This window comes from Pantherophis guttatus, chromosome 18 (genome assembly GCF_059756535.1).
Source record: "Pantherophis guttatus breed Tessera chromosome 18, ASM5975653v1, whole genome shotgun sequence".
NCBI lineage: Eukaryota > Metazoa > Chordata > Lepidosauria > Squamata > Colubridae > Pantherophis > Pantherophis guttatus.
The window spans coordinates 4,420,001-4,435,321 of NC_142080.1; the positions used below are offsets into that span (position 1 = coordinate 4,420,001).

The window sequence follows — 15,321 nt, forward strand, 5'->3', positions numbered from 1 at the left end:
TTTATCCGCCCCAAGAAACTTCTCCTGGCAGTAATTAAAACTGTATTTATAGCAAGCGGGGATGAGTTAATCTGCAAAGATAATTAAAAGCTGCCAGGCCGACCTTTTGAGAGCTGCGATTTCCCTGCCAGCTTCGAGGAGCAAGGTAAGGCTTGCCGACCCTCTGGAGAGCCTCTAGGGGGCAGTATGACGACACGGACAATTCTGCCCCCTGCTGGCCGCTTGGGAGTTTTGCAAAATCGGGAGGAGTTTGCAAAGCAGGAGAATTTCTACCTCTGGGTGTGGGGGAGATTTAAAAAAAAAAAAGCATCCATCGATTCTAGATGCTTTGGGATGGAAAATGCTGAAGGTTTAATCTGGGATTTAAAACGGCCTTCGGGGCATAAAAAGAGGTATAAACTCTCGCTTAAAATAACAAACGGAACAACGGAAGAAATTTGGAAGAGATGCCAAGTTGAGATGCTGTGTTTCCTTGGTTCCCTCTTTCCTTCCTTCCTTTTTCTCCTTTTCCTTTCGTTTTTCTCCTTTATCTTCCTTCCTTTTCCTAATTCCTTCCTTTCTTTGCCTGCCTCCTCCCTCCATCCCTTCTTTCTTTCTCTTTTTTTCTCTTTCTTTCCTTTTTCCTTGCTTCCTCCCTCCATTCTTCTTTATTTCTTTCTCCCTTCCTTCATCTTCCTACCCTCCCTCCCTCTTTTCTCTTTTCCTCCCTTCCTCCCTTCCATCCTTCTTCCCTCCCTTCCTCTCTCTCTCCTCCCTCCCTTCTTTTTTCTTCCTTCCTTCCTTCCTTCCTTTCTCTTTCTTTCCTTTTTCCTTACTTCCTCCCTCCATTCTTCTCTTCTTTATTTCTTCCTTCCTTCCTTCATCTTCCCTCTCTTTTCTCTCTTTTCTTTCCTCCCTTCCATCCTTCTTCCCTCTCTCCTCCCTCCCTTCTTTTTCCTTCCTTCCTTTTCTGTCCCTTCCGTCCCTCCCTCTTTCTTTCTTCCCTCTTCCTCCCTCCCTCCCTTCCCTTCCTTCCTTCCTTCCTTCCTTCCCTCCCTCTTTCTTTCCTTCCTTTCCTTCCTTCCCTTCCCTTCCTTTTCTTTTTCTTTCTTTTTCTTTCTCCCTCTCTCTCTCCTTTTTTCCTGCCTCCTCCTTCCTCCTTTCTCTTCCCTCCCCAAATACATCCTACTGCAACCCCATCATCCATAATTCAGGATCCCTCTGAGCCACGAAGGTAGCATGGATGTCCGGGACTGAAGCCCCAGGGTGATGCCTAAACACAGCTGCCAGAGGGGGGGGGGGAGAGGACATCTGTGCCCATCATGCTCGGCTGGTGGGTCCTGTCCAGGAGGTGCCGCGGCAGAGCTTTGGGGTCCCACGCTAGGCAGAAAGCAGCCCAGCCCCCCAGCGTCTCTCTGCCCTGCAGGCCCCTTTTGCCAGCGGAGGGGGGGTGCTAGTGCCCCCATCGGCCAGCTGAGGAATGACAGGGGAGGAGAGTGACGGAGAGGGTGACTCACCTTATGCAAATCATCCACCAATCGCCACCCGGACAGCCAGCTGGCATGATGGGAAACGCGCAGAGGGGAGAAAAACCCCCATTTTCACCCCCAAATCGCCCCACTGGAGATGCTGTTGTGATCTAGCCCTGAGAAAGAACTGGGAAGAATTGATCCCTTGGGATCTCTTTGCCACCCTGTCGCGCTCCCCGAAATCTGGAGGAGCCTCCGGACGGGAGTCTCGGTCCCCGTCCGCCAGGCTCCAGTATCGCTTCTCGGCCTTTTGGCTAAGATCAAGTGTAGTATCTGTTCTTATCAGTTTAATATCTGATATGTCCTCTATTTGAGGACTACATATTAAATGGATTTTTGGAACTGGGAGATGGAATAGGGGCTTGCTCCGTCCACTCCAAGCATCGACCTGGTATTGCAGTACCTCCAGGAACGGTGCACCTCCCCCTGGGAGGAATCTCACGGGTCAAAAAACAGATCGAAAGCTCCTTGGCATGCAGAGGGATCCTCTGATGGGTCCTTTGCTCCAGAGATCTGGCTGCGCTCTCTGCCTCTCACTGAAGAGTGGTGCCCTATTTCCACCCTTTTGCACATGGGTTGCAAATGATATTTGATGGGCAGATAGGTGAACGGATCAGCCAGTTGCTCTGCACGGGTGAAAAACACTCCTACCTGCCTAACAGATCATAAAATGGATCCAGTTTCTGGGTCGGAAGGATTGCTAAATTGAGGAGTGGGTTAAAAAGGCTTCTTATTTATTACATTTATAATAAATAAAATTTATTGCATGTTTAAATCCAGTCTTAGGCCAGGAAGGGGTGCTAAGTTGAGGAGTTGAGAAGTGGGTTAAAAAAGGGTTTTAACTGTGCAAGTAAATCACAAAAGGATCCAGTCTTAGGCCCCATGAAGGGAAGCTTAGCTCTCAGAAGATAGAATAATAGGAAAGGGACCTTGGAGGTCTTCTAGTCCAACCTCCTGCTTCATTCAGACAATTAATTGAAAGACTTAATTAAAATATTAATTGAGGAGCGGGTTAAAAAGGCTTTAAATATGTACCGGTAATAAATCACAAAAGGATCCGAGTCATAGGCCAGGAAACGGTGCTAAATTGAGGAGTGGATTAAACAGGCTTTCAATGTGTAATAAATCACAAAAGGATCCTGTCTTAGGCCCCATGAAGGGGAGCTTAGCTCTTAGAAGATAGAATAATAGGAAAGGGACCTTGGAGGTCTTCTAGTCCAACCCCCTGCTTCATTCAGACAATTAATTGAACTGTTTAATTGAAAGACTTAATTAAAATATGGAGGAATGGGTTCAAAAGGCTTTCCATGTGTAATAAATCACAAAAGGATCCAGACTCAGACCATAAGGGGGTGCTTCGTTTTTGAGAGATCTCACGGGTTCAAAAAAAAACAGAAAATACAGGAAGGAAAAATCCTGGCAGAGAGCATGGGACTGACTAGATCCCTTTATGGTCCCTTTAAGGTAGTTTTTGGACTGGGTGTATACCTAAAAATCGTACATGTGGGGGGTCCGCAAAGCCTCTACCCCCCATAACCCCCATGCCGTAAGGAAGGGCCAGCTGGCTTTGACCAAGAATTCGCCCTCCCTTATTTTAGCTAAGATGCTCTCAAAGGATCATTGCCTGTTCCGGGAAATGGGGGAAGATGGTCGCTTCCGTGTAGAAATTCAGCTAAATAAAAATCACACAATAACAGATTCCACCTCCACCCCCGGTTTATGCACTGGTTCCTTCTTTAGCTAGTTCTGTGTGAATATTTTAAGGTTTTAACCAATAAAGGAAAATATTTGTAGCTCAGCGTTGAAATGAAGGCTCCCTGGTGCTCTCTAAACTTGGTGGTTTTCTTGCAGACATTTCATGACCCAGCTAGGGAACATCATCAGTGTTAGAAGGAGCATTTGCAGCAAAAAAAAAAAAAAATCCTTTCCTTCTAGAACTGATGATGCTACCTAGTTGGGTCATGAAACGTCTGCAAGACAACCACCAAGCTGTTGTGGCTCCGTTGCTTGAGCCTGGGCTATCGACAGATGCAGACTCGGAGAGTGAGGGAGAGGAGTTGGCAAGGCCTCCCTCTCCAGGACCCTCCTCTCTGGCAATGCCTCCGGAGGACACCGAAGGCCAAACGATAGGCTCAGAGCCAAGCACGTCCCCGCAGCCACAGGTGGACAGCGATGAAGGAGATAAGTGCTGGCTGGACCCGCGACAGAGGCGCAGGGAGAAGCGTGCGCAGCAGAGGGGAAGGCGTGCCAGAGATTAGCTGAGTCACTGGACCACACCCCACAGGGTATAAATGTGGGTGTGGTGGCCGGTTCAGTTTGTGACGAGCAAAAACTGGAAATACTCCATGATCTCTGCGTTTCTGGACTTTGCCTGCTTTATCGGACTGCATTTGGACTAATCCTTGTATTGCTGAAACTTTGCCTGCTTTATCGGAATGCTTGCAGTCTAACCTTTGTTTTGTGTGAGTAAAGTCTGAATTGGCAGCTGGCCACTGGGTTGCTGCCAGCTTTATCTTCAAAGAGTTTTGTCGTGTGGCTTATTAACTCCGGGCCGTCTGTTGGGGTGCATGAGTGGTACGGGGACAGAACACAAGCTCAGAGACCACCAAGGACCCCACAGCTTCATCACTGGGGGCTTTCAAGAAGAGACTGGACTGCCATTTGTCAGAAACGGTGTAAGGGTCTCCTGCTTCGGAAGGGGGTTGGACTAGATGACCTCCAAGGTCCCTTCCAACTCCGTTCATCTAACCCAAACCCAATTGGGTCATGAAACATCTGCAAGAAAACCACCAAGCTCAGAGACCACCAAGGACCACTCGTTTTATAAGGCTTTTAAATTCTTTACGATGTGAGGTAACCCGCCCGGTCGCTCCACAGCAACGTATAAATGTAATGAATAAAGAAAATAAATTGCAACGTTAAAAATGTCAGTTGTTTCGTGTAACACAGAGAGAGAAGGAACTTGAAACAGGAGGCCACCCCAACAGAAAACAGAAAAAAAGTTTAATGAGCGAAAAAGGGGCTTAACAGAGACACTCAATTCCAGCAACAAACAAACAGCAGCCAGCCAACGTTTCTTTAGGGAGGAATGACCATGGAGTTGAAGGAGAACACAAGAAGAACAGAAAATGCGCCTTCAGTTCAGTAGACCTGGAGAAGGGAGACAAAGGCAAGGTTAAAAATTGCCACCTGGAAAATTGTCCCTTTTTTTCCCTAAGCCCAAAAAACGGTTGTCTGGTGATGAGCGCCGATCAAAATTCAGGACGCTTGGCAACTGGCATGTACTTATGACGGTTGCTCACCAAATGGGAGGATATTTTACGACATGGCAAGCAATTCAAAACACGTACCCAGGTAGTCGTCCATCAAGGATCCAATGGCAAACTGCAGAAAGAAAAGTAAAAAAGATAGCAGGTGAAAGAGGGAAGAGATAAAAAGAGAGCAAAGGAAAGAGAAAAGAGAGAGAGAGGGGAAGAGAAAGAGGAAGGAAGGAAATGAGAATGAGAAGGAAGGAAGGAAGAATGAGAAGAAGGAAGGAAGGAAGGAAATGAGAATGAGAAGAAGGAAGGAAGAAAATAAGAATGAGAAGAAGGAAGGAAGGGAATGAGAATGAGAAGGAAGGTAATGGGAATGAGAAGAAGGAAGGAAGGAAGGAAATGAGAATGAGAAGAAGGAAGGAAGGAAGGAAATGAGAATGAGAGGAAGGAAGGAAGGAAGGAAGGAAGGAAGGGTTAGTTAAAACTGCTAAAGTGGCCCTATATTATCCCAAATTTCCAGAACAGGAAATTCTCTCTCTTCTCTCATGGAAGACCCCAAAAGACAATTTTTTATATGCAAAAAGGAGTCAGCCTGAACGAAGACCTTTCTCTCAAAATAAAAGTTTCCAGTCCTCATGATTGCAAGTACAAGACACAGCTAAACAAATAAAATAAAATAAAATAATGGTTTATAAATCGTGCCGATGCGGCTTGAGCAAACGCAGGCCGGAATCCAGCCTGACCCTCACAATCCCAATAGCCTTCGAAACCAAAAATTGGAAGAGGATTTTTTTCTGCACTTCTCCTCAGCTACCACTTTTAACCCGGAGAAAGGAATTTGAATAAAGAGAAAGTTATATTGGCGCAAAACGATTTCTTCTCCACGTTTTCTCTGCGGATTTTCCCCCAGCAGATATTATGGCATCAATAATTTAATTCTCCGTCTGTATTGGATACGAAGGAGGACGAATGAACAGGAGGGACCCCGAACGGCCAAAATGAGATTGAGAAAGGGACACCGTTCGAATGATGCCACTCACTATGTCGTTCTTGTCCACCCGGGTCCCCACAATCTTCAATCGGATATTATCTTCTGGCTGGATAACGATGTCCTGGTTTGGAAGAAAAAGAACCAGAGACAATAATACCAAGACAATAAGAATTAACGTGGTGCAGTGGTTAAAGACAGTGTTTCCCAAACACATTTTAAGACGGGTGGACGTCGACTCCCAGAATCCCCCAGCCAGCATGCTTTAAAATGGGTGGGTTTTAATTCCCAGAATTCCTCAGGCAACCTGCTTTAAGATGGATGGATTTCGACTCCCAGAATTCCCCAGCCAGCAGGCTTTAAGATGGACTTCAATTCCCAGAATACCCCCCCAATCCTTTAAGATGGGTGGACTTCGACTCCCAGAATTCCCCAGCCAGCCTGCTTTAAAATGGATGGACTTCGACTCCCAGAATTCCCCAGCCAGCCTGCTTTAAAATGGATGGACTTCGACTCCCAGAATTCCCCAGCCAGCCTGCTTTAAGATGGGTGGACTTCAACTCCCAGAATTCCCCAACCAGCATGCTTTAAAATGGATGGACTTCCATTCCCAGAATCCCCCAACCAGCATGCTTTAAGATGGATGGACTTCGACTCCCAGAATTCCCCAGCCAGCATGCTTTAAGATGGGTGGACTTCGACTCCCAGAATCCCCCAATCAGCTTGATTTAAGGAAGGAAAAAAACCTCACCTCATCCACAGTCTTGTAGCAGGGCGGATTGGAGTTCGTATCGTACTCCATTTCCGAAGGGATCGACTGCGGCGAGAACAAGGATCTGAGATCAACGGCCGAGCAGGGATCTTTGGCTCCCCTGGCCCGCTTCACAGGGAATCGCTCCCTCTTCTATCCACCCCAACCCCACCCCACGGGTCCACTCACATGTCGGGATATGAAACAAGACATCGGCCCGATCTCGGTGAAGAGGCCAACCTGCGTTGCAAAAACCAGAAATTAAAATACAAAACTCCCTTCGGAGGTCTCGGGAAGATCTCTTTACGATCTCTCCGCAGGGTGCACCGGGCCTCCTTACCTTGTTCACCTGAGTCACAATGGCATCCACCACCTCGCCCTTAAACGGACGGAAGACGATGGCTTTGTACTTGACGGGGTAGAGGACGAAGCCGCGTCCCGGCTGAATCACGCCCGCCCCGATGTTGTCGATGGTGGTTACGGCGATGACAAAGCCATACCTGGAAGGGAGAAGTGGCATATGTGCATTAAAGCCAATTCTCTCTCTCTCTCTCTCTCTCTCTCTCTCTCTCTCTCTCTCTCTCTCTCTCTCTCTCTTTTTTTTTTTCCGGGAATTATTGGCTGCTTTCCTTTTTTTTCCCACCCGAGATTTTCAGATAGGGGATTTTCAGCACTGGGCTAGGAAACAGTGAGTTCTAGTCCTGCCCTTAGGCATGAGAACCGGCTGGGTATCTTTGAACCAATCACCAGGAGATTGGGAGTTCTAGTCCTGCCTTAAGTATGAAAGCCAGTTGGATAGGTTTGGACTAATCACCAGGAGATTGGGAGTTATAGTCCCGCCTTAGGCATGAAAACTGGCTGGGTGACTTTGAGCCAATCACCAGGAGATTGGGAGTTCTAGTCCTACCTTAAGTATGAAAGCCAATTGGATAAGTTTGGGCCAATCACTAGGAGACTGGGAGTTCTAGTCCCACCTTAGGCATGAAAGCCAGATGGGTGATTTTGAGCAATCACCAGGAGATTGGAAGTTCTAGTCCCGCCTTAAGTATGAAAGCCAGCTGGATAGGTTTGGACTAATCACCAGGAGATTGGGAGTTCTAGTCCCGCTTTAGGCATGAAAGCTGACTGGGTGACTTTGAGCCAATCCATCTCTCTCAGCCCACCTCACAGGGTTGTTGTGGGGAAAATAGGAGGAGAAAGGAGCGTTAACTCTGTTCGACGCCTTGAGTTACTTACGAAATAAGAAAGGCAGGACAAAACCCTTCATAAATATCAAACAGATTCCAACTTCTGCCAACTTCTCGGAAAGCAATGAAGGAAACACATTGTTTTACAGATAAGCTGGGGGGTTTTTTTTCCCCCCCATTATTTTCATGCCATCCTCTACTGGCCCAGACCCTCCCCAGCTTCCCTCTTTCTTACTTGCCAGTGCAGGTCCCTTCCACCTCGGTGAAAAGCTTTTGCTTCACCGTGTTGAGAAGGTTGGGCCCGAAGTAGCGAGGGTGCAGCAGGATTTCATGCTCCAAGGAGATCTAGACGCAAAGAAGAGAAAGCCACGGTAGCCATGACGGACAGCTCAGCTCCAATGTTTATCTCCCCCACCCCCATTTTCTCCTCCCCAATTCAAGGTAGCCTACGAGAGACACGCCCCCCCCTCCCCTCGGACGTTGCCTACAACAACCCCAGTGAGGTAGGCAGGTGAAAAATGTGAATGTTTTACACTTCCGTCATTTGATTGTCATTTTAGTTGTTCTCAGCCACGCAGAATCATGGAGAATTGGGCAGCCTTCAGATTTCAATAAATTATGATAGTTAGAGACTGGATTTGACATTTTACTTCACCTGCTGGGGTAGACCAGGTGTCTCGATAGAAAAGCACTTTTTATATATATATATATATATATATAGGTATATTAAAAGAAGTGTTTTTCTGTCGAAGCACCTGGTCTACCCCAAAATGGGAGGGAGCATCCTGCTTCCCTTTCGCCTTTCAGCTCCAATCCACGAGCCCGCAAGCATTCAAACAAAGATGGTTTGTCGCATTCACGACAAATCATTTTTTATGCCAAATTTATATTTCGCTGATAAAAAAATAAAGAGAGACTAGTATAGATCTATTTCAAGCTATTTAGCTCTCATCAGCTAGCCATAGCCTTACTCGGATTCGAACCTGTTCTAGTTTTTCTATCAAGGCACCTGGCCTACCCCAATATGTGGGAGGGAGCAAACTGCAAAATATAAATTTGATACCTTTCTTTCTTTTTCTTTCTTTTCTTTCTTTCTTTCTTTCTAATAAATATCATGTCTCGCTATCATCTGCCTCTATCTATCTATCCTTCTCATCTATCTCTGTCTAGCTATCTGTCTGTCTATATCTATCTTCTCTATCATTCTCATCTATCTCTGTCTATCTTCTCTATCATCTTTCTCTCCTATCTGTCTGTCTGTCTGTCTGTTGTGACCCAGGCCCATGTAGTAGATATCTATCTCTATTACCCACCTACCCACCCACCCATCTATCTATCTAAACTTCTACCCATCCATCCATCCACCCATCTATCTAATCAATATCATGTCTCTCTATCATCTGACTACATCTATCTATCTATCTATCTATCTATCTATCTATCTATCTATCTATCTATCTATCTATCTAATCTTTCTTTCTTTCTAATAAATATCACGTCTCTCTATCATCTGCCTCTATCTATCTATCCTTCTCAACTATCTCTGTCTGCCTAGCTATCTGTCTATATCTATCTTCTCTATCATTCTCATCTATCTCTGTCTATCTTCTCTATCATCTTTCTCTCCTATCTGTCTGTCTGTCTGTCTGTTGTGACCCAGGCCCATGTAGTAGATATCTATCTCTATTACCCACCTACCCACCCACCCATCTATCTATCTAAACTTCTACCCATCCATCCATCCACCCATCTATCTAATCAATATCATGTCTCTCTATCATCTGACTACATCTATCTATCTATCTATCTATCTATCTATCTATCTATCTATCTATCTATCTATCTATCTAATCTTTCTTTCTTTCTAATAAATATCACGTCTCTCTATCATCTGCCTCTATCTATCTATCCTTCTCAACTATCTCTGTCTGCCTAGCTATCTGTCTATATCTATCTTCTCTATCATTCTCATCTATCTCTCTGTCTATCTTCTCTATCATCTTTCTCTCCTATCTGTCTGTCTGTCTGTCTGTTGTGACCCAGGCCCATGTAGTAGATATCTATCTCTATTACCCACCCACCCACCCATCCATCTAATCAATATCATGTCTCTCTATCATCTGTCTATATCTATCTATCTGTCTGTCTATCATTATATCATCTATATCTATCTATCTACATCTATCTCTAGGTCTATCTCTATCTCTGTCTATCTATCTATCATCTGTCTATCTGTCTATCATATCATCTATATCTATCTACAGCTATCTCTAGGTCTATCTCTATCTCTATCTATGTCTGTCTATCTATCTATCATTATATCATCTATATCTATCTACATCTGTCTCTAGGTCTATCTCGGTCTCTATCTATCTAATCTATGTCTGTCTATCATCTGTCTATCTGTCTATCATTATATCATCTATATCTATCTATCTACATCTATCTCTAGGTCTATCTCTATCTCTGTCTATCTATCTATCATCTGTCTATCTGTCTATCATATCATCTATATCTATCTACAGCTATCTCTAGGTCTATCTCTATCTCTATCTATGTCTGTCTATCTATCTATCATTATATCATCTATATCTATCTACATCTGTCTCTAGGTCTATCTCGGTCTCTATCTATCTAATCTATGTCTGTCTATCATCTGTCTATCTGTCTATCATTATATCATCTATATCTATCTATCTACATCTATCTCTAGGTCTATCTCTATCTCTGTCTATCTATCTATCATCTGTCTATCTGTCTATCATATCATCTATATCTATCTACAGCTATCTCTAGGTCTATCTCTATCTCTATCTATGTCTGTCTATCTATCTATCATTATATCATCTATATCTATCTACATCTGTCTCTAGGTCTATCTCGGTCTCTATCTATCTAATCTATGTCTGTCTATCATCTGTCTATCTGTCTATCATTATATCATCTATATCTATCTACATCTATCTCTAGGTCTAACTCTCTCTCTCTCTCTATGTCTAACTATCATTATATCATCTATATCTATCTACATCTGTCTCTAGGTCTATCTCTGTCTCTATCTATCTATCTATTTATCTATCTAATCTGTCTGTCTATCATCTGTCTATCTGTCTATCTCTGCATACACGATTATGATGATGATGATGATGATATTGATCTTTGTATGTTAACACCTGGGACACCTAGAGAGCACATTGCTCAGCATAGCATGGAAATATATGCTATAAAATAATCTTAAAAAATATATTTTAAAAAAAAAGAGAGAGAAGGAGTTTATATAAGTCTAGAAAGTGATCCCCAAGGTATTTGCCCAGAATAAAGCTGAATTAACATTCACGTGTTGGTGAACACGGGTAGAAAGGGGGGAAAAAAGCGCTCTTCCCGCTGGGCGAGCCGCCCTACGCGAGGGCCGGCCCGTACACGCGTGGACGCCCCATCCCCACGACCCCTGGAAACTCACGTGATAAAACATCCTCCCCAGCGGAGCCCTTCTCGACCGGATGGAACGTTGAGGCTTCGCCCCGCCCCGCCCCGCCCCGCCCCGCCCCCAGCGGATAAAAATGTCGCAACGTTCCTCTCCGCTGATTGGCTGAGACGCGCCGGCCCATTCCAAAGCGCCTTAAAGGAACAGGCGTGGCCGAGGCTCAGCGAAAGAGCTTGGAACCGTCGTGGGCTCCACTGCGCAGGCGCGGCAGGAGGGGCATTTCTGGGTTCATTTTCAATCAAAACAAGGGGGGTTCGATTCCACCCCCGCCTCGTTTTGGGCCATGAAATTTAGGGACCCTCCTAAATGAAAATAGGACCTCACTGGACAGCCATTTGTGAGGAATAATATATAGGGTTTCCTGCCTGAGCAGGGGGTTGGACTAGAAGACCTCTAAGGTTCCTTCCAACTCTGTTATTCTGTTACTGGGCTGTTCTTTTTTCCTTCCTTCCTTCTTTCCTTCCCTCCTCTCTCCTTTCCCCTTCCTTCCCTCTCTCCCTTCTTTCTTTCCTTCCTTCCTTCCCTCTCTCTCTCTCCCTCCCTTCTTTCCTTCCTTCTTCCCTTTTTCTCAAATTCCCTTCCTTCCCTCCCTCTATTCCTTCCTTCCTTCCTTCCTTCCTTCCTTCCTTCCTTCCTTCCTTCCTTCCTTCCTTCCTTCCTTCCTTCCTTCCTTCCTCTTTCTCACACAAATTCCCTTCCTTCCTTTCTTCCCTCCCTCCCTCTCTTCTTTCCTCTTTCTCACACAAAGCTGATCTCCGCTCCTTCCGTCGGGACCTGAAGACTTGGCTGTTCAAGCAAATAGGCTGACTCTGATTCTGGGTTTTATTATTTATTAGTTAATTTGGTTTAAAATGGGATTTTGTTGTACATGTTTTTAACTTGTGTTCGCCGCCCTGAGTCTTTCTGGAGAAGGGCGGCATATAATTACAAGAAAGAAAGAAAGAAAAAGAAAGAAAGAAAGAAAGAAAGAAAGAAAGAAAGAAAGAAAGAAAGAAAGAAAGAAAGAAAGAAAGAAAGTTCCCTTCCTTCCCTCCCTCTCTTCCTTCCTTCCTTTTTCTCACACAAATTCCAAATTCCTTCCTTTCCTCCCTCCCTCCCTTCCTTCTTCCCTTTTTCTAACACAAATTCCCTTCCTTCCTTCCTTTCCTCTCTTCCTCCCTCCCTCCCTTCCTCTTTCTCACACAAATTCCCTTTCCTTCCTTCCTTCTTTCTTTCCTTCCTTCCTTCCTTCCTGTTTCCCACACAAATTCCCTTCCTTCCTCTTTCCCTCCCTCCATTCCTTTCTTCCTCCCTTCCTCTTTCTCACACAAATTCCCTTCCTTCCTTCCTTCCTTCCTTCCTTCCTTCCTTCCTTCCAGTTGGACTAGAAGATCGCCAAGCTCTGTTATCTTTCCTTCCTTCCTTCCTTCCTTCCTTCCTTCCTTCCTTCCTTCCTTCCTTCCTTCCTGTTGGACTAGAAGACCTCCGTTATCCTTCCTTCTTTCCTTCCTTCCTTCCTCTTTCCCACACAAATTCCCTTCCTTCCTCTTTCCCTCTCTCCATTCCTTTCTTCCTCCCTTCCTCTTTCTCACACAAATTCCCTTCCTTCCTTCCTTCCTTCCTTCCTTCCTTCCTTCCTTCCTTCCTGTTGGACTAGAAGTTCTCCAAGCTCTGTTATCCTTCCTTCCTTCCTTCCTTCCTTCCTTCCTTCCTTCCTTCCTTCCTTCCTCCCTCCCTCCCTCCCTCCCTCCCTCCCTTTCACTGGAGGTTTTCAAGAAGAGATTGGACAACCATTTATCCGAAATGGTATAGATTCTGCTCGAACAGGGGGTTGGACTAGACAGCCTCCAAGATCCCTTTCAACTCTGATTGGTTTGATTTTTAGGGGGATGGAATCGCCAACTTGCCAACTTTCCAACTCTGTTATTCTGTTATTCTTTTACTCTATAAGTACAAACAGGCCAATTTTTAGATTTTTTACTTTATCTTTCTTTTTCATATATGCTTTTTAGTCTTTTTAAACATGACGCTTGATGTTTTAAATTTTCAATTTTTAATTCGGGGACTTCCTGTAATATCATCATTTTAAAAATAACCTTTAATATTAGATACTACTCTATAATATTATCATCATCGTAGATTTATCAGAAGGAACTAGTAATCAAAATTCAATACCAAATCCAGACAGAATTACTCGGTAAACTGGATGCAAAAAGCATTGATAAGAATCACAACCAAACTGGCTCTGAATTAAGTTAGACGAGGATACCAATAGAACACAGGTAAACAACAAACTTGTTTATTATAAAAATTATTTGATTTATCAAAAATAAACTCTGCCAAGCGATGTCTTTTCATATTGCTTATAGCACATTCAGACTAAGGCATATAATTCCCCATCTATAACACAATCCCTGAGTTTCCAGAACGAAAATTTCCAAAGACGTTGGCCGTAAGAAATAAAACGGATTATCGTTTTCAGGGTGCAGGAATCAGAGACAACCAGTAGAGGGCAGCAGAGAGAGAGAGAGAGAGGTTTTAAAACCACTGGATTCTTTTGCCGCCCTCTTGTGATCATGTAGATTATTGCAGCCCAGATGTAGGCAGGTTGTTCTGTGCAGGTGGCCAACGGGGTGACATGACACATTTCAGAGCAGTAAATCGGATGTGCTCTTTCAAGTTTCAAAAGAAAATAGATAATTTAAAAAATATATTTTCAGGGGGGAAAGAAGACCGCAGAGAGCAGGATTTTAATCCTCGGAAAGCAAGGTGGGCAATATTTTACAGGCTTCCAGAGTTCTTCACCATTAGCCAATGGGCACCTGAAGGATCGTAGATACACCATAGATTCCCATTGGGTTTTGAACACTATGATTCTGGGATGGATGGATGGATGGATGGATGGATGGATGGATGGATGGGTAGACAGACAGACAGACAGACAGACAGACAGACAGACAAATGATGGAGGGTGGATGGATGAATGGATAGATGGATGGATGAATAGATGGATGGATGGACAGACAGATATACAGATGGATGATAGATAGACAGACAGACAGACAGATAGATAAATGATGAAGGGTGGATGTTTGAATAGATGGATGGATGGATGGATGGACAGCCAGATATACAGATGCATGGTAGATAGATAGATAGATAGATAGATAGATAGATAGATAGATAGATAGATAAATGATGGAGGGTGGATGGATGGACAGACAGATATACAGATGGATGATAGATAGATAGATAGATAGATAGATAGATAGATAGATAGATACCCAGTTTCCCCAAAAATAATAATAAGACCTCCCCAAAAATAAGGCCAAGCGCTTATTTCAGGGTTCAAAAAAATATAAAACAGGGTCTTATTTTCGGGGAAACACAGTAGACAGGCAGGCAGATAAATGATGGCGGGTGGATGGATGGATGGATGGATGGATGGATGGATGGATGGACAGACAGATATACAGATAGATGGATCATAGCTAGATAGCTATATTGTCAGAGACTAATAATTAGTTAGGTAGCTAGGTAATTAGGTAGCTAGCTAGATGATATATAGATAGATAGATAGATAGATAGATAGATAGATAGATAGATAGATAGATAGATAGATATCCGTGCCCTTAAAACTTTCTTTTTCCAGCAAGCCAGGCTGGCTTAACATAACATTTTTTAAAAACATTTTTAACTGGGTTGTCATTTTAAATTGGGGCCAAATTAATATATCCTTTTAATTGTTTTTAATGTTTGTATTGTATGTTTTTAGTTGGCTGTACACCGCCCTGAGTCCCTCGGGAGAAGATGCGGTATATAAATTTGAAATAAAATAAAAATTAAAAATAAATAAAATAGATAGACAGACAGAGACACAGACAAATGATGGAGGGTGGATGGATGGATGAATAGACAGACAGATATACAGATGGATGATAGATAGATAGATAGATAGATAGATAGATAGATAGATAGATAGACAGACAGACAGACAGACAGGGACACAGACAGACAAATGATGGAGGGTGGATGAATGGATGAATAGATGGATGGACAGATATACAGATGGATGATAGATAGATGGATGGATGGATGGATGAATGGATGGATAGATGATGGATAATGGATGGATGGATTAATGGATGATGGATGGATGAAGGATGG

At 43.9% G+C, this 15,321-nt stretch overlaps 2 protein-coding genes and 1 non-coding gene across 3 annotated transcripts in view; 2 read left to right on the forward strand and 1 right to left on the reverse strand.

Annotated features, from left to right (window-relative positions):
• Positions 1-15,321, forward strand: part of ZBTB3 (zinc finger and BTB domain containing 3) — a 40,224-nt gene that overhangs the window by 102 nt on the left and 24,801 nt on the right. The window contains exon 1 of the mRNA XM_087881080.1: positions 1-145. This exon is cut by the window's left edge and continues 102 nt beyond it. The gene's annotated coding sequence lies outside the window, so the exon portion shown is untranslated. The remainder of the gene's footprint in view (positions 146-15,321) is intronic.
• On the forward strand, positions 1,743-1,933 carry LOC132711225 (U2 spliceosomal RNA). The gene has a single exon (XR_009622057.2). It is a non-coding gene; the product is annotated as a U2 spliceosomal RNA (small nuclear RNA).
• On the reverse strand, positions 4,491-11,235 carry POLR2G (RNA polymerase II subunit G). Its single transcript, XM_087881083.1, has 8 exons — positions 11,152-11,235; positions 7,927-8,036; positions 6,845-7,004; positions 6,694-6,744; positions 6,505-6,570; positions 5,806-5,877; positions 4,859-4,892; positions 4,491-4,658 (listed from the first exon to the last, which is right to left on the reverse strand). Exons 1-8 carry the CDS (start codon positions 11,161-11,163, stop codon positions 4,645-4,647), a joined length of 519 nt encoding a protein of 172 aa, XP_087737209.1. The 5' UTR covers positions 11,164-11,235; the 3' UTR covers positions 4,491-4,644.